This window comes from Chinchilla lanigera, unplaced genomic scaffold (genome assembly GCF_000276665.1).
Source record: "Chinchilla lanigera isolate Chin_1 unplaced genomic scaffold, ChiLan1.0 scaffold00061, whole genome shotgun sequence".
In the NCBI taxonomy this organism is placed as follows: Eukaryota; Metazoa; Chordata; class Mammalia; order Rodentia; family Chinchillidae; genus Chinchilla; species Chinchilla lanigera.
Window position 1 is genome coordinate 13,134,933 of NW_004955462.1, and position 19,624 is coordinate 13,154,556.

General features: G+C 36.2%; 1 protein-coding gene across 3 annotated transcripts in view; it reads right to left on the minus strand.

Annotated features, from left to right (window-relative positions):
* Nuf2 (NUF2, NDC80 kinetochore complex component) overlaps nt 1-7,777 on the minus strand; it is a 59,836-nt gene extending 52,059 nt beyond the window's left edge. For 2 of the 3 annotated variants that reach the window (XM_005398255.2, XM_013521456.1), the window contains exons 1-3: nt 7,494-7,777; nt 2,599-2,738; nt 1,105-1,179 (exon numbers count right to left, since the gene is read on the minus strand). In XM_005398255.2, coding sequence (XP_005398312.1) covers nt 1,105-1,179; nt 2,599-2,721 — 198 coding nt within the window. In that variant the 5' untranslated portion in view covers nt 2,722-2,738; nt 7,494-7,777. The remainder of the gene's footprint in view (nt 1-1,104; nt 1,180-2,598; nt 2,739-7,493) is intronic. The other variant, XM_013521455.1, reaches the window with a different exon arrangement.
* Nucleotides 7,778-19,624: the final 11,847 nt, after the last annotated feature.

The window sequence follows — 19,624 nt, forward strand, 5'->3', positions numbered from 1 at the left end:
AAAATGAGAAAAATCTTCAATCATAAAAAGTCTTAATTATAGTTAACCTCAAATTATACTTACTTATAACCATTAAATTTGAAAAAAACTTAACAGCTCTTAGAACAAAGTCAGAGTTGATATTAATATTAGTAATGTTAGGTTCACAAGAAGTGCTTAATAACAGCCAGGCGTGGTGGTACACGCCTGTAATCCCAGCACTCAGGAGGCTGAGGCAAGAGGACTGTTGTGAGTATGAGACCAGCCTGGGCTACGAAGTGAGCTCAAGGCCAGCCTGAACTGCATAACGAGATCCTGTCTCAAAAAGACAAAAAAAAAAAAAAAAAGAAGTGCTTAATAAAATTTTTAAATAAATGAAAAACTAAAAAGGTAATTGTGTATTTACTAAGTAGCAGACACTATATTAGATATTTTGAATACATTCTCTCTTAATTTTTACAACAACCCTATTAGAAAGTGCTACCCCTATTTTATAGACAAAAAAAGTAAACTTTAGCAAGGTTTCAAAATAACTAGGTGGCAAACTCCTTGATTTTTAAACAATATGCAATCATACTACTGATATTCCAGAGATATTACATTTTTAAAACATCTTTAGATGATGCCTTAATGATCACGACAACAAAAACAGATTAATAAAAATGATCTTTCCTACTACAAATATCCAATTTGCTAAAAGTTCAGTTATCTCATTTCAACTGTTTCAATATTACTGCATATATTCTACTCTAATCTGAAAATCTTTCCTAAGAAGAGAACAATACCTATGAACATTTTGCTATTGCTTACTATAGTCTCTGAAGACAGACCTATAAATCTGTGAACAACTCCATAGCATCAATAATTTGTAAGTGTCATGTAGGTCTTTTATTATAGTTTTCACCTTACTAAAGCTATCCATATAAGCCCTTATTATGTCTAAGATTCCTATGCATTTGACATTAATTTCATTTAAGTATTTGAATCTGTTAAAAATAAAATCAAGAACTTCTTGTCCAAAACGACAATGTGCATTGTGAACAGGAGAACTGGAATAAACAAACAAACAAACAACAACAACAACAGAAAACCCAGAAAGATTATTTTGCCTCATTGTAAACTCACCATGTAAAAATGCTCCAGTCGAATTCCATATACTATTTGTAAGGCTCTCATGTAAATCATGTGTAATACTTCAGGCTAAAATAGAAAAACAACTTTTAATATTTTCATGCATGATTCTAATGCTGCATCTCTCAGCAATACCAGATAGTAAATGAATGCAAAGAAGAAAAGGGCAACAACAGTACTCAATCTCTGCTGAAATATTTCAAAATTATTCCAAATTTTCAAACACCCAATGCTACTTACAATTTGTTCATATGTAATAAATGGTAAAGATGTGTTGCTTAACAAGTTGCAAGCAAGTATTTCCAAAGCAAGTTCAAGCAGCCCCACCCATGTTAGCCAAAAGAAGTAGTCTTTCAGAACAGGCTGTAAGGCATGGGGTGGAAATGTTGGAACACCAAGGATATATACACATATATTTTTTGTTTGTTTGTTTGTTTTTTTCCGATACCGGGAATGAGGATATATTTTTAAAAACTGAAAGAAACTGGTTTACTGCCTTAGAAACCAAGGTTTTCTTAGATTTAAACTTTAAGAGAACATTTGGAATAAAGGGTATAAATGTAATGGGGTACTAAGGATTTTTAAAATATTCTAAATCAATAGTTCACAAATGCTGGCATGCGAATATATTCTAATCTATACACTGCACAGTGTATTGAATGAGCAAAAAGGGCGACATGTACAGAAAATGTGGCAATCTTTTCCTAAAATAAAATGTACTTAAAGGCCTAGAATTTACTTTACCTTCCATCTTAAAGAGTTAAAAAGTACTGAGATCAAAAAGTTTTAGTTCTACATCATTAAATCAAGTTTTCCTAAGTTATCACTTTAAGACCAACACAGGGAACTGGAAGGCAACTTGGGGATTTTCTGTGATACATAAATAGCTCATTTTTGCATTTAATAACTAAATATATAAAGAGCAACACCTGTCAAAGCAAGACAAGTCCCTCCCAGGGCATAATGCAAGAAAATTAATCTCTAAGCTCCCAAAGAGGATTGCTTCTAGGAATTTTTGTGGTTGGAAACCACTTGGAATAAGTTCCATCAAGTCCTACCAATAAATGATACTCTCATACCACCACCCCAATAATAATAAAAAATTTAATATACTTTAATATAGCTATGGTTTTATTTATTTATTTATTTTTTTCCGGTACCGGGAATCAAACTCAAGACCTTGAGCTTGCCAGGCAGGCGCTGTGCAGCTGAGCTAAATCCCCAGCCCCTATAGCTATGGTTTTAACGCATTTTTTTTAAAGAAAACATCGATGTTAAAGAACTGAATTTCTAATGGGAATGTTGAGGTTGCCCTACAGAAAAACCAAACGTTACTTTAATATTACATTAGGTGAGAGATTTTTCTCTAGATTAAAAATGACTGGCCTGTATCAAATAGGATACATGTCTTTCTTGTCACACCATATACCTAATAGCTTACTTTATTCTCACATACCACATCCATGGGCAAGCACAACCAAATTTTACCTTTGGATTTGGGTAAAGATCATTCTTAGAGAGGTTTTTACCATCAGCTCCGGTTAAGAATTTATTACGAATATGAACCACAATCTCAGCTACATTATATCTGGGAAAAGACAAAGTTTCCATATTGGATGTCTTCTAGTCTGAAGAAAGAAAAAACAAAGATCAGACATACAACCAGTAGTTTTCATTATCTGGAAACTGATAAACAGAAAAACAAAACGAACAAGTCAAGGTTGTACTATTTATAGTAGTACCAGTTATCATCAAATATCTTAGTAAGACAGAGATTTCATATAGATACATATATGTATATATATGTAAATCTATATAAATATACCTAAAATAACTTTTATTTCAAAGTAATACATTCATTTTATGCTAATTTTCCAAATGCCATTCTCTTCCATTATGGAAGGACTTTGGTTGACAGGCAGTTGGGAAATCATGTATTTCTCTTTATACATTTGGGAACCAGGTGATTTACATGATCAATCCAAGGGTTAATCCTCAAAGCAAAGTATAAGGCAACATCATCAGCAAAAGCTATATATAAACAATAGTAATATAGGATAATGAAATTGCACCCTGATTTGACATCCTATTTAATATACACATAGGGAGATGGTTAATATAGTTTAAGATATAAGTAGGAGAGAAGGAATAGAGGCTATAATTAGTAGAGGCTGGGGATATAGCTTAGTGACACAAGTGCCTGCTTGGCAAGCACAAGGTCCTAAGTTCGACTCCTGCTACCAAAAAAAAGATTAAATATATATATAATTAGCAGGGATTTCTATCACTAGAGCTAAGAATTTTAAAATAACAAAACAACAAAAAAGGCCCCTAATGTATTCAGATAGTGAATTATTCCTATCTATGCCCCCTAAAGTAGTTGTTCTCACAATTTCATATCCCCTTCCTCTAGGGCCCATCTAGAAATGCTTGGATACATTTTTGGTTGTTATAAGGGGAGCGGAAATGCTGTTAGAATCTAGTGAGCAGAGGCTAGTGATGCTGTTAAATACGCAATGCACTAAGTAGCCTCTCCCAGCAAAGAATTATCCAGTTCAAAATGTCAAGAAGGCTGAGGATGAGAAACTCTTGCTGAGTACGCATTTACCTATGTTGTAATACTTATGACAATTGCAATGACTGCTATAGAACTCTGATGGTACACTGTGAGATTCCAGTAAGTTATGCCCCTTTTCTTTTCTTATCTCTACAAGTGCTTAATAGCAATAGCAACACTAAGAGCAAGATGAGCAGTAATATCAGCCAATGTCTCAATCACTCACTTAAATACTTATTTAATTATCCAGAGATTCCCCCATTCCCCAGTGAAGCAGCATACCCCAAAGACTCAACATAAATATATTCAATTTTGCAAACTAAAATGGTCTGCAATCCTGGAAATCTACTTCTTAGGCTCTAATGTTTCCTAGAATATGAGGGTTAAAAAGAAGCTTTGGCAAGGTTCCTCGCCTCTAATAAATGTAGGAGGCCTTTCTCCAAGACGACTGTCAAATAACTTCCTAGTTCTGATTGAACCCTTGAAAACATCACAGAATTCACTAACTCAAAGCAACTTTCTCCAACTTCCACAAGGCTCTAATAATTAGATAAACCTTCCTCACAGTGCACAGAACTATATGTTGTAGCTTTCACCTGCTGGTCCAATTTCTGGTCATTGCAGCTACATAAAATATATTAATCTCTGCTTATGTGACACTTCTTTTAAAAATGTGATGAAAGCTATGTCTCTGCTAAGCCTTCTCTTCTTCCAGTTTAAGTTCAATTTCTTTCCATCTAAGCACTCCTTGTATGACATTGATTTGGAAAATACTCTGTGTGGGGGGAAAAATTTTTTTTTTTCTTACTCTACTTATTCAACAATCAACATAGAAAACTTGGGCCCCCCACCTACCAAGGGAGCAAGGAATAATGCAGTCCAGCCCAGTATCCTCTAATTCTGACACTAACTACCTAGAGACAGTATCACAAGTTATTAAGGTCCACAAGGCTGAGGGACATAGTCCTCAACACTGCCGCCACCCCCACTTGATATGCCAATTGCAAGTCCTAGGCTATTTTCCTGTTTTTGACAAACATGCCATATACTGGGGTTCCCATTGTCCTTTCCTTGAAGGCGATTAATTTGCTAGGGCAGCTCACAGAACTCATGAACACATTTACTGTTTATTATAAACAATATTATAAGAGATGAACACTGGATAAAAGATGAATACAGAAAGGTATGGGGGATGGAGCATGCAAACTCCAGGGATCTCCAGGCATTTGGTTCCTCAAACATGATCAGTTTGGACTTTTATGGAAGATTTATTAAGTAGCGATGACTGGTCATGGATGATCAGCTTAACTTTTAGTAGCTCCCTTTCCAGAGATTGGAGCATGGGCTTGAGAGTCCCAACTCTCTAAACTTGCCAGGATCTTTTAGATTACCATCCTGTCTTCTGGTAGTTAGAGGCTGCCAGCTATCAGTCAACCATTAGTATACAAAAACACACTTAGCATTCTGCAGGTTCCAAGGATTTTAGTTGTGTATCAACAACTCAAAGACAAAGATCAAATATATATTTCACAATATCACATGATCTTGCTTACTCTCTTCTAAAATATTATCAATGTCTTCTTAAAATGCAATGTCAAAATTAAATACAGCACTCCATCTAGTGGGCATAGGGCAGATTATTAATATAGCAAGAATGGCCTCCGGACCTAAACTATAGTTGTAGCACTTACAAATATATGCTTATGATCAACGAAACTCTTAAGAACTTCTTCAACGTGATCCACTTATATCAGCCAGGATTTCCCCATGTTCTTAACTTATTATTATGTGTACCTTAAATTTTCTGATTGCAAACCTTTATTTTAAAGTCAAAATCATTTTGAATCTAGATTTGGATACTTCACATGGTTAGGTGTCCCTTTTCCCAGCATAAATGTGTAGAAAAGTGAAATATCCCATCCTAAATATATTCTTTTGGTATATTTCCAGTTGATTTTGGAGAGAAACTGCATACTTCTACAGGCACAGAAATAGCACTCAAAAGCTGTCATTTTGTAAAAATAAATTTATAAATACTTCTCTACATTTGTAAACAGTAAAAACAGGCAGAAGCTTTTCTATCAGCCACTGTCGTTTCTGCATAGGGAAGATTTATGCACAGGGAGAGAATGAGTTTGGTCTGGCCCACACAGACAACCAGAGGTGGCCGTCACCTGGGAGGCTTTTAATTTTTTTTTTTTGTTTTTTCTCCGGTACCAGGAACCGAACTCAAGACCTTGCGCTTGCCAGGCAGGCGCTTTGTCGCTGAGCTAAATCCCCAGCCCCCTGGGAGGCTTTTAGTATAACAAGATAACCCCCCCCCAAAAGATAACCCTGCTCACCCTACACATCTTCCCCTCATACTTCCAAACCCTGTAGCTACCGCCCTTCCCCCTAGAAGCACAAACCTCTCTTTTTGTTTATCCCTTTGGTTCTCATACTTCTGTACTTAGAGACATAATAAATTCTGGTGTTTTTCCTTTAAATCTTCTATTGTTATTTATTTCACAGACTAATATTATCAAACCTTCAAGTAGGACAAGAGTAAACACAACACTTCCCTACACATGCATTGTATTTTTTCATCTAAGACAGATTTAAAAACTGTTGGTAAAAGGAAAAACTGCAAAAACAGTTTACTTTTCCAAAATAAACATCTGGATTAGAGATTTTAGTATCACAACAGAAAGAGTAGGTGTAATATATCTTCATAATTATTATCACACATCTCTCTGCAATGTTCTATACACTTGGTTCTTGGGTTAATGCTTATAAAACACGTAATGCATCGTGTAACATTTGAACAAAAACACTTGAATTACCTTATCCACCACATCAAATTTAAATTTATGTGCTTGGTTTCTAAAATCTTGAATAATCTAATGAACTATCCGCTCTAAGTTGTTTCATTTTGGGACAGACGATTTCCCATATCCAAATTCGGTTATTCCTTCATAGTACAAATGCAGTTTCAGTGTATTCCTGTGTGTGGGTATGTGTGTATGGTTGTTCCCGCTCGCGCACAGAAAGAGAACTTTCAACTACATAATTCGAATTTTTAAATGGGATAAAATACATAGATACACACACTCAGTACGTATATGTAAAACGACCATTTGGTAGTCTAGCCAGTAGCACAGACTATCTGCTAATTTCCTCTCAGAGACTCATTTATTTGCAATACCTTACGTTGAGGACAGCAGGTATTGAAAGAATTATCTGTTAAACCTTACACGCTTCGTTTTTCTAAACGTTCCTAACATTTACAAGAGGAAAAGATTAAACAAAAGTAAACAGAAATAACTCCCAATATCTCAACCAGTTAAATTAGATGCGCCTGGAACTCATACAAGGGGGAGGAGGGGAAACAGCGCCCGAGGACAGTCCGATCCTTTACTTTTGGATTATGGTATTTTTCACCCTTGGTTCATATAATTTTGGATGTGGCTAAGAAATATTTGAGTAATGAAGATCCACAGAAAGTTGAGCAAAAGCAACCAGTCAAGCTCTCTTAACATCACTCTCCCAGACATACATAAACACAAGCTTAAATTAACCTGCTTCAGGTCGAGTCTCTCTCTTCCCCGTCCACACTACACAGATAACACCCATTAGTGTCTTAGAAATCGACCTCGGGTCTTTCGGGGACTAAAATCGACGGAACAGGAGCTAGGGGCTGGCCCTCCACTTTTCAGGCGCTGGTTTCCCCCGCCTGGTCCCCAGTGCTGGGCGCTATGAAAACACTCGGGGCAGTTTCCCGAGGCCTGAGAAGCTGTAGGACCCCTCTGTCTCCCTCCCCGGTCCGCCCGCGCCTGCTCGTGCTCACCTACTGCCTCAGCAGCCGACCAGAAGGGTAATTCGCCGAGTGGTTACAGTCGAATATCCTCAAACGCCAACCGTTTCCACTTTTCAAACCTGCCGCTTCCACTGGAAGCCCCGCCTCTTTCTGCCCAGCCTACTGCGTGATGGGTGCCGGTAGGGCTCAAAAGTCTCAAAGACTGTAGGGCCTAAGTATGCGAGAGAATGTAGGGCTCCAGGCAGGCGGAACCGTTGTTCCTTAGGACCTAGTTTCTAGTCGGAACCACAATTTCGCGGGAAGGGGCAGCGCCGCTGCTGGGGGCGGAGTCAGGGGTGGGCGTTCCTTCAGTAACATCCCCAGAACTCTGAGAGCACCTGGTGTTCCACGTGCAGAGCAAAAAGGAGCGGACGGTGTTAGGAGACTTTCTTTAAGCACAGGGTGACCGAAAAGAAGGAACGTGGGGCTATCAGCGAATCAAGGGTAAGTCAGAGTCTCAGCAAAATAACATCAGTATTTGTTAAGCAGAGACCCTAGAGCTCGCAGATGCTCTTGTAGACGTTATCTCATACAAGCTTTATGAAAACGCTGGGGTCGGGAGTGGATAGATATTATCATGCTGTCAAAAGAGGGCCGTAAGTCACAGAGAGATATTATGTAACTGGCCGTAAGCCACGCGCAGTAGTCAGAGTAGTCTGGCGAGGATACGGACACCGATCACCTGGGTCTGCCTAGGTGAACGAGAAGTGAAATGAACCTAACACTTTCCGTGCTGAAGTCCTCTCGCGTTCACAGTCAGGAAAACTGAGCTGGGAGAAAGGCGATTTGTTCAAAGTGGCACCTCCTGAAGTCGATTCCTCCAGGTCTCCCCATCTTAGCTTTTTTTCTCTGCGCACATCGCCCCCTCCAGGCTCTGCCCCTCACCCCCCGGTCTGGATGAGTTAGTCTCGGGATAAGAGGCCCAGAAATCTGTATTTTTTTTTAACGTGGATTTTAAAGCTCAAAGTGAAAACACCGCATTTAATATGTCAGCATCTTGCAGAAGACCTAGTGAGTGTTGCCAGAGGAAAATGCTTTAAGTTTTATTTAGGTTTGGGCACCAGAGAATTTAATTCTTGTGGATGGAGTCTGACCTGAATGACGTCAAAAATACCGCGAGAAAAGTTGTGTTGAAAATAGGCAAGCCTTCTGGTGCTTTTTTATGTGGGTAAAAGATTTACACTTATTGATACAGAAATCCATATTAGTTCTGAATAAAAATACATTTCATATTCAGTAGTTTCCTTTTCAAGGTTTACTTACTGATACAAGTCTGAGTCAGAATCTAATAAAACCCAAAAGCAGGTAGAAAAATAAGTTTATAAAAAATGTGAAACACAGTGAAGTGAGGAAAAGACAAGAAGATCTTTCTCATTGGCATGTGCTAATTACTCCTTAGAAGCAGGAAGGAGAGCCTAGTTTAGTGCTTGTGAACACAACTGCGAAGTCAGTCTCCGAAGTCAGACCATCCCACTTACCAAGTGAGTTTAGGCAACTCGTTTAAAGTAGCTGAGATGGTTTCCGTGTGTTTAAAATTGTAATAACAGACCTATCTGCTTTATAAAGTGTCATGAAGATTAAATGAATTTTTAAGTGCCTGACAGAATTTTGACCTCTCAATAAGTATTAGATGGTATTTCACCCATTATTAATTGTAAAACTATCTTGCAAATGGTAAATGCTCAACAAATGCCTCAACTGTTGTTGAGAGTCTAGACAAGAAATGAAAGACCTATATGAAAGGCAAGATTAGAATATTTCATGAAAGCAAAATGAGTTGACAAAAGAAAAGAGCAGGGCAAGAAAATACTTTATGTACAATAAAAATTTGAGAGAATAATGCCACTATAACTGATAGGTTAAGTAGGATTTTCTTAGAATTTAAATTATTTAAATAAAACTGTTGTTCGTTCACATTATCTCAGTTAAAAGAATAAATATAACTTTTTCAAAATTTGGTGTGTGGTAAAGAATAAAATAGCAGAATTCTTACCCTAGACTTTCTAGAGTTTTGTCATCACTGTAAAGCCACTAACTACTGCAGAAAATTAAAATGTGATACAAAGATGCTCCTCAGACTACAACAGGGTTACTTGTTGTTAACCCACTGTAAGTTCAAAATATTTTAAGTCATAAATGTATGTAATACAACTAGCCCACCAAACATGATAGTTTAGCAACCTAGTATATTGTAGATTATCACTGCACTTCTTTTTTTTTTTTTTTTGAACTGGAAGTTGAACACAGGATCTTGTGCTTGCCAGGCAGGTGCTTATGCCATGGAGCTATATTCGCAGCCCCAACATTGCACTTCTTGATAGTGTGGCTGACTGGATGCTGAGTCCCAGATGGTACTCTATGGCATAATGCTGGTGTAGGAAAAAATTCAAAATTTGAAGTATGAGGGACTGGGGATTTAGCTCAGTGGCACAGCGCCTGCCTGGCACACGCCAGGTCCTGAGTTTGATTCCCAGTACTGGAAAAAACAAACAAACAAACAAAATTTGAAGTATGGTTTCTATTGAATGTGTATTGTTTTTGTACCATTGTAAAGTTGAAAACTCAAGCAGAACCATCATCAGTTAAAGACTGTCTATATTCCTTTTGACTGTAGCATCAAATAACATAAAACAGATTCTTAGAATCCAAACTCAGCACTTCCCAGTTCTGTACAGTGCCTTAAGTTACCATTAGTCAATTTCTTATCCTGTAACTTTCAGTGATTTCTCACAACTCTTTATCACCTATCTCCATCCCCTTTCAACTCTTCTCTACTTGAAGGTGACCAAAACAGTCTAAAAAGGTATTTTTCAAGCACTTAATACATATTCCTGCTATTTGCTAGTGACTGTTTCTTTTCTTTTTAATTACCTGTTCCTCTTCTAGATTGCTCTTTAAAGGCTGATGATAGACCTCTACAGACTGAATGCATTTTTGAGTGACATGACACTCAGTGAGACCATGGTGGCCTACAAATGAGACTTTAATGCAGATGGCATCCTTGTGCTAACTAGTGCTTTAAGAAAAATCTCTCTTTTAAATGACAGGGGTTCCAACTTTTATTTCTGTTTTATTTTAATGTATCAGTAAAGACAAAATGTTGATTCATTTGACTTAACATAGTAGGAATAGATGAAGTACTGAAATGGGGCTCTACGTGGCCTCAGTCATTCACTTATTTGCATATAGATTCCAGTACCTTCTTCCCAGTTATTTGAGAAAATGAAAGACTCATTCAGTATATACTTTAATGTCCTGCTTCCATACTTCCCTCAGTGCCACATTTATCTACTTTGCTCTTGTCTATCTGAGAAGATAGAATATACTTCTTCCACCGGTGCTGTTCACGGCTTCTCTTTCTAGACCTCTCTGCTACATTCGATACAACTAAGCAGACTCTTGTTTTATATTGCTCCCTTTTTTTTTTTCTGCTGGTCTCATGCATCATGCATCTTAGTGGATTCTTTCTCTGCCTGTCCTTTAAACAGTATTTCTCAAAAGTTTCAACCTTGAGGTTTTTTGCCTGTATCTTCCTCATGTGTAGCATCTGCTTTCATTGTTTTAACCTAATGTATCTGCTCCTGGATCCTAATACTACTGCTATATCTGTCTTCTTTGAGCTTCAGACTTTAATTGCCTTTACTTCAGACTGTGCAATTCATCCTTTCATTTCCATTATCAATTCTGTGTCACTGCATCTACCCATTCTACCCCTACCTACACAACCAAGTCTGTCTTGTAAGCAGCCACTATTAAGGAAGGATAGAAAAATAAACATAGGTAAAAAGGAGACAAGGAAAATCATAATTTTAAAATGGTACTTTTAAGGAAAACTGCAGTTTCAGGACACAAAAGTTACCCAAGGTCACAATGCATTTTTCCATCCAGGAAACTCACTTCAAAAGAATTCCTAAAGGTCTGGAAAACACAATGTCTATAAATTCGGGCTGGACTAATAGTTTTTACCTTTAAATTGCATTTCCTCACACATAGCTCCAACTTTAAGGAAGCAGAGCTATTAACTGGGCAGCAGATCTCTAAACTTCAAGCATATGCAAATAGATTGCATTCTTACATAGCCCACCAAATGGGTGGCCTGGCAGACAGTGTGAATACACATCCTAGATCCATACATCTTGAAGTTAACACTAGGACCACAAGAAAACCCCTAACCCCAGACCATAATTAATTCATCTCGAAGAAGAAGACTTATACTCTATTCTTGCTGTGTATACTTCCTAAATCCCACCTAATAAACCTTTCTTAAGTGCCTCTTAGTGATGTGTCCTGAAAATTCTTTATCTGTAATTGGAAGCAGGGAACTTACAACCTACCCTGTGGGTGGGGTGAGTTGAGCTCCCTACCTGCTCTTTGGAGGACCTCCTTGGATCCCACCCAATGGCAAAATGTCTAGTCTCAAATATAAATCTGCGACTAGACATCGAACAGTTTACTTTTCTACTTAAATGTCTGTACCCCCTCTTTAATCACCTCCAAAATTATGTTTGAATCCTTAGCCTGGTAGGCTGCTAGACCCTCCATGATTTTGCCACTGTTACTTTTCCATTCCTATCATCATACACACTGCCCATTCATCAGACTGTTTTAAAATCATCTTTGAAAAATATTCTTGGTGACTCTATCTGGACCATTCTTATTTTCTTTCCTTCATCGTTACTTTACTTTTATTTTTTAGAAGTCTTCCAAGAGGGCTTTCCTTTTTTCACAATCTTAGTTGATTTTTTTTCCCCTGCTCCTTGAACCTCGTTTATTCCAAAATAATAATTGAGCCCTACTTTTGTGTGAAACAGTGAGCTATATACTGAAGATAATAGTAGTGAGCAAACAGATGCGTTGAGAATCAACCCAATACCTGCCCTGACAGAGTTTACATTGTTATGGGAAAACAAATAATTTAAAAAAATCAACAAGCAGTTCAGTCTGATTGGCTCCAGGTATGAGAATATGACCAAAGAAATGACCAAGTTATAGCATGAAAAAAAGTTTTCTACATAGTTCACAAAATTGGTGAAGGTCCGTGAATAGAAAGGAAATATACTTTGGAACTAAATTCTAGACAGAGCTGGAGAGTGAACAGGGGCCAGGTTATAAGGCACACTGTTGGATAAATTAAGGAGTTTAGATTTCTTTTTTAAGGATAATACTGGTAGTAAGTATGAAGAATTTCAACATGATCAGTGTCATTTTACATGACAAATCAGACTTCTCTGAGAAAAAGGACTTGAAGAATGGCAAGACTGGAGGGAGGAAAACCAGTTAGGAGATCACTGAAGTAATCCAAGGAAAAGAAGATGATAACCTTTATTAGGATACTACCAGTGTACTCGGAAATAGGTCCTAGAAGAGTTAATGGTAGAACATGGTGACTGATAAGACTATAAGGACATAAGTGGAAGAAATAAAAGATGGCATTCTGTAAACAAGCTTTAGCAAGGAGAGAATACACTATTTGCTCTCATGTATCCATAGGTTAGCCTGTCTTTCTATATTGCAGATACTGGATAAACATTAATGGATTAGGCCTCAGCATCTAGATAAATGGAGTGCTATTTTCTGATTTTGGAAAAAGAGGCAAACTCATTTGGAGGTGACTGGTGGTTCAGTTTTGGACATATGTATATCAGGATACTTGTGGAATATACATATGACATTGTCCAGGTACACTGCAATTGCATGTGTAATTCTGAAACTCAAGAAGAAAGATCTGAGGTGGATTCTTTGCATATGAAAAAAGTTGAAGTTTTTATTATATTGAAATGATTTGTTTTGTGTCTGTCTCTACCACTGTTCAGGGTGGATTTTCATGATCTCTGATTACGTACTATCTAATACTATGCCCGGTGTATACTGGATATCCACTCTATGTTGCTCAAATGAAATGCTACCTTTTAAACATGGTATATCTAACAGGAGAAAGCTTTCTTTTTATTTTAATGTACTTTGGTTCTTTTTGCTTCCCTTATCGTCTGCTTATATTTCTTGTGAGAAATAAAAGATGACAGGAAACTGTTCATTTTATTTTTACAGACTTAAACCTGAAAATATTTCTCTAACTTTAATCTGATCAGTATAGAGTAAGATGTTATAGTACTATCCAAGGTCATGTTAGCATTTTGACAACGTCACATTATTCGTTAATTTGTAAGTTTTATGTGGTATCGCTTATGTCATCATTAACTTCACGTATGTGAATCGTGAATAATATATATTAATGTCTTTAAAAGTGATGACTAACCATAAATAGCAATCTGAAGTGAAATTACAAACACACATTTTATATTGTGTCAAAAAAATCTTTGAGAGTATGTATTATGAAGTATAGATAAAATATCTGAAAGCAGATGAATATCATAGTGTTGTGCAGCATTTCGTATTAGAGGAAATAATGATATGTCTCTTCTATCATCCAACATTTTTGGCTTGCTGATATTTCAGGTAACGTTTAATATAAAAAAGAACCTTTACTCACTAGTGTTGTAATATCCTTTGCATGTCTTAGCTGTACTTAATTTGAATGCATAGGCATAAATGTATAATGTTTGTTTTATTTTGGAGTTAGTATTGTGTATAATTTCATAAATACACTGAAAAAAACACCAATATTTAAAGAAAATAAGAAATTGTACAATAATAGCATTTTTTGCTCATAATATTCACTGGGTGGCGCTGTTGTGTTAACGTTAACCTCACAATTTTGTTTCGTTTTCTTTTTATAAGTAAACAAAATGTGATAAACATTGAGCACAATGTTCTGGATGAAAAAATTAGACTCTAAATTTATTGGCTTTAAAATACATATTTAAAGTTCCTAAGTAGAAAAATAGCATTGAATTCATAGTGGCTGTCTGCTTTTTGTTTACCCATTAATCATTCTAGCCCTGTTAATCTGCTTCACTCCTCAGCTACGCTCATCTTTATTTTAGTGGCTTTGGGAATTGAGGTATACATTTGCAATGCCTTAAACATGTCTTTGTTAAGGACTCAAATGGAATTTTCAGTTTGAAGTCATAAAATACCTACCCTTTGCCAATTTGTAATGTGCTGTAACCCGTATCCAAGAAAGCCAAAAATTGTCACGCTGTATTCAACAACTCTAGTTTCTTTTCCCCAACTTCAACATAAAGCTATATATAATCTCATATTTTATCTTTAAATTTTAATTAATTAATTAATTTATTTCTTTTGAGACAAGGTCTCAGTCCTCTGTACTTCAGCCGGATGTTGAACTCACTATATATCTCAGGCTGGCCTCAAACTCATAGTGCACCTCCTGCCTCAGCCTCCAAAGTGCTGGAATTACAGCCATGCACCACAACGCCCAACGTTATTTCTCATATTTTAATACAGTTCATGTAGAGAACATGAATATGGAGAGATATTGCATTTATACCATAACAGAAGGGCAGTTAAAAAAAATGAAATCAATAATAACAGTATAAATCAAAAGTTGGATAATTACTTTTTTGGTCATAATCCTGATATCATAACTCCCATAGATTATATATAAAATTGTGACTGCTATTATCTAGATTGAATCCTCTAATATGGACTCTATTTAATATAACATTAGAAGAAAATCACGTCTAAGTCCCCAACATCTTTTCATAATTCCTGATCTTTTCTCTAAAAAATGAGACTGTTTTTGAGTTTACACATTTCCATATATGTATAAGTAGTATCTATTTTATCCTTAATTATTGAAAGGGAAGCACCTGTCAGTTATTCACCACATTAAGCAGATTCGGCTGATAAACACCTTAGAAATGGTGTTTGTATAACTGATAAAAACCATATAAATTTAACATTACTACCAGACCCTAAGTTTATCCATTAAGATCAGTTCTATCTAACTTTTGCATATGTACTTAAATAACATTAATGATAGCTCACATATATATGACTTCATTTAATTCTCACAACTACATAAAGTTATTTCTGTTCTCATTACTGATTTGAAAAGCCAAAAACACATTATTTAAGAAAACACAATTTGCTCAGGAACATATATTTAGGAAATGAAGGTAACAAAGCCTGAATCAAGTAACTGAGGCTCTGTTCTTAGCTTTTCTGCTCTGCTCCCTAATCTTATAACACACTGATTAGTACCTGTGTTAATTTTGTAACCTGTGGATAGACTTATCCATCTAAAATGAAGCAAATAAAAGGGAAATTCTCCAAAGAATACTGATTTTTAGTTGGGCATGGCAGAGCATTGCAGTGGAAATATGTGTGCTGAGGTAAATGATGGGCATAATCAAAGAGGTTGAGGCATGGGGAAGTTTTTAAAGGTAAAAATGGTTACATCAGCTAGTTAAAAACAATAATTCTTGGCCATATTGATTAATAATGATTGACATTAGTTTCAGGTGAACAGACCATTATTGGGTAGATGTCATTATAGAAATACTCTTTGTGTAGGGTTTCATTGACTGGGCAAGCTTGAGGTTCTGGTACTCTTTTGTGATAGCTACTACTAAGCACTTATGTGCAGGAACCTTCCTTCCCTGCCTTTATATATTCTCGTTAGAGTTGGCACAAACAACTCTGATGTTGATTTTAATGACTTTCACATTTCTTTCTGAAACTTCTATCTTCTACAGACTGTATCCCTGAATCCTTCTAACAAGAGTTGTATCTCTACATGGCTTCACCATCAACTACTTCCCTAGTGTGGTGATACATGCCTGTAATCTCAGCACTAAGAAGGCTGAGGTAGGAGAATTGCCATAAGTTGGAGGCCAGTCTGAACTACTTAATGAGACCCTGTCTCAAAAAACAAACAGACAAACAAAACAAAATACAGAGACCTGTGAAGATTAAGCCGTTCTTTGGGCAGGATTTAGTTGACTGGATTCTTTGATAACCATTTATTCCCTTGTGTTGTTCAAGGAAGTTATGTCTCCGGTAGTCCTCAGAGTGGGATGGCAGTCTCACAAGAATATTCTAGGCCTTTGAAGATCCCTTATGTATGTATTTTCTCACTTTTAACCCTTTTCCATTCTTTGAAAGCCCAAAGTCTGACCCAGCCCATTTCTCTAGGACCATCACTACAAAAGAGAAAAGTTCTAGATTCTCTTAGTTTCTTCCTTTGTCTTACAGATATACCTTCAGCCATTTGTTCATTGCTATTTCTTCTTCTATTCATCAACTGGTTGCTGTGCAGATTTTCTTCTAGAATTAATATCGTCTAATTCATAGCACATTTAAGATATTTATTCCACCCTGAGGATTAATTTCCTTAAGAAAACCACTATTTGCTGTATGTGGGAAATTTGTAATCATAGTATTAGCATAACTTCGACTTACCCTCTTCGGAATGAGCCAGACTCTCTTTTCTTAAGAGAACATTGCTGCCCTGATTGACAGTGAATTATTTGTCTTAAATCACTGTTTTTCCCTTACCCACAAAAGGGGTATAGTGTTGTGAGGGATGTGGACATTTATTTTACTCCTGTTATGTTTTCATTTTAGGCTTACAGATAAAAAGCAGAGTGGCAAACTGCACAGGTGGATGGCTATTGTTGAGTAAAAATTAAAACTAAGATTCTAATGCCCAAGTAAATCAGTCTTGGTAGATATTGCAAAAAAAAAAAAGGATGGGTTATAAATATACTGCCCAATAGGAGTTCATTGAGTACTTGTACATACAAGATATTATAGTTTCAGAAGTTAGGAAAGATTATTTACCATTGCAAAGTAATGTTTTAACTTTGGATTCTTCTCTGTGAGAAGCTGCTTATATGTGCTTAAATCTAGATTCGTTAGTCTGGTTGTCCATTCTCACATTATCCCAATCTACCTTTCTTGTCTAACATAATCATCTGCTATGTCTTTAAAATATCTCCTTTGTTGCAATCAAGTTGGTCTCCTCACTGTCACCCTCAGTGTATTCCACTTCTGTATGATTTGCTTTTTTTCCCCTGATTTTCCAACCTGCCCAAATTCAGTTTAACTAAAACCCACTAATTCTTTACTATCTACTCTAGCTCATAGAGACTTTTCTTTACTAGTTGATTATATACTATTACAGGAATATATGCTATTTTATATTCCTTTAGAGTCATTCTATGCAGGTAAATTTTGGTTACCTAAGTTAAATTTCAATACCTTTAAAGTCAGGAACTGAGCCTCCTTGTTACTTTGTACATAGCAGTGGTCTGTGGACATGGGTCCACCCTTGAGCCTGTTTTGGGCTCAGGTGAAGCTTTGTCAATTTAAATGAGGACAGTGAAGTAAGTTTTTTTTATAATGCTGCATTTATTTTATTTATTAATTTAATATTATATCTTTCCTATGTAAAATAGTACATAAAGTCAAGTTACTGTTTCTTTTTTCAAGATGGTTGTGATAATACATGGTAACTTTTAAAATGTTCCTATTTCTCAAAGTATAAGGTTATCAGTCTTGTATCTGTGCCTAACATTTTTTTTATCCTTGTTCAAATAATCTAAAAATCAGAGCATTACTGGCTAATAATACTTGCTGGGTCTGCCTCATCATTTTCTGGGGAAGTTCCTAAACATTTTCAAATTTCAGCTTACCCCTCTATAAAGTATGGTTAATTAGACTGTTGTGGTGAACACTAAATGAAATAATAAATATAAAGCAGAGGTACAGTGAGCATATTCAATAAATATTAGTTTATTTCTTTTCCTTCCTTTGAAATCCTATTATAATTCAGTGAGTAGTATGAAGAGTTTCTGATCATTTACTAGACATTGCTGTTGGCTATAGATCTCATCATTGAATTAATTGTGTGATACTAAAGCTCCCTTGTTTTTATTACTGTTAAAGCTAAGGTCTTCATATGTCATCATTTGGCTATCTCATTGGCCATTAAGTTGTAGTGCTCTTTTAATCCCCAAGTTTTTGCTCCTACCAAACATAACAGCAAGGAACCAAATGAAAGGATCATTGGACTAGAAAGTGCTTAAGTATTGGTTTTCTAATTAGTAAAATAAAGATTTTTTTTCTAGATGATTAGGTTCTTTGTGTGTCGGGGTGGGGGGAACAGTTTACTTTTTTATTTTCAAAGTTTAAACAGCTTCATTAAGTTCTCTATTTACCCCTTTGCATGTATAGACTCCTAGAATCATTTCAGAGAAAGCTATTTCATCTCAGAGAAGGGAATAAATAAAAGATCTACTGGAATCAGTTTTTACTGGACAGTGCCATGTCTATCTGAGGAAAGGGATAAGGGGAAGAAGTAGAAACAGGAGATAGAGAAAATGATGACTACTCACTTACAGAAGTAGAATCTGAAACTACATGGGAGTGTGCCTGTCTGGTTTATTCTCAACTTAATGCATCACCAGCATCCAAATCACTCGAAAAGCGACTTCAAAGGGCTAATTTAAACCTCCAAAATTCAGAGAAACTGATTCAGTTGCCCTGCCAAATGGATCCAAGAATTTGAATTTCGAAAGGTTAGCATCATACCAAATTTTGCAACAGTTAGCCGGTAGAGATAGAGAGCAGGATATAGGGCTGAGTGGGGAGATCATGATTTGAGCAGCTTACCATATCAGAATCCCAGTAGCTCTTTCTCTACTATAAGGTTTTAGCCTTACCCTTACAGGAGCTACTCCAAAATATGAGGTGACTCCTCTTTATATGTGAATTTAAAAATTGACAAATTTGAAAACAGGACATGGTATATTAGTTTGCTAGGGACATGGTATATTAGTTTGCTAGGGCTGCTGTAACAAGTACCACAAGTTAGGTAGCCTAAATAACAGAAATTCATTGTCTCACAGTTCTGGAGCTAGAAGCACAAATACAAGTTACCAGTAAGATTGGTTTCTTCTGAGTTATGAGATTAAATCTGTGTCATGCCTTTCCTTTAGCTTTTGGTGGTTTGTTAGCAATCTTTGTCATTAGTTGCTAATAGATGAACCACCTCAATTTCTCTCTTCAACATCACATGGCATTCTTTGGTTGTATGTATAACTGCAATCAAATTTCTGCTTTTAGATTGTTCAAGACTTTAAAGCCTCCTTGGATCAATTTTCATAATTCATATGTATCTAGGAATCTCTCTTCTGAGTTCTCCATTTTTTGGCATATATGTTTGTGGAGTAATTCCTAATAATTTTCTGGAT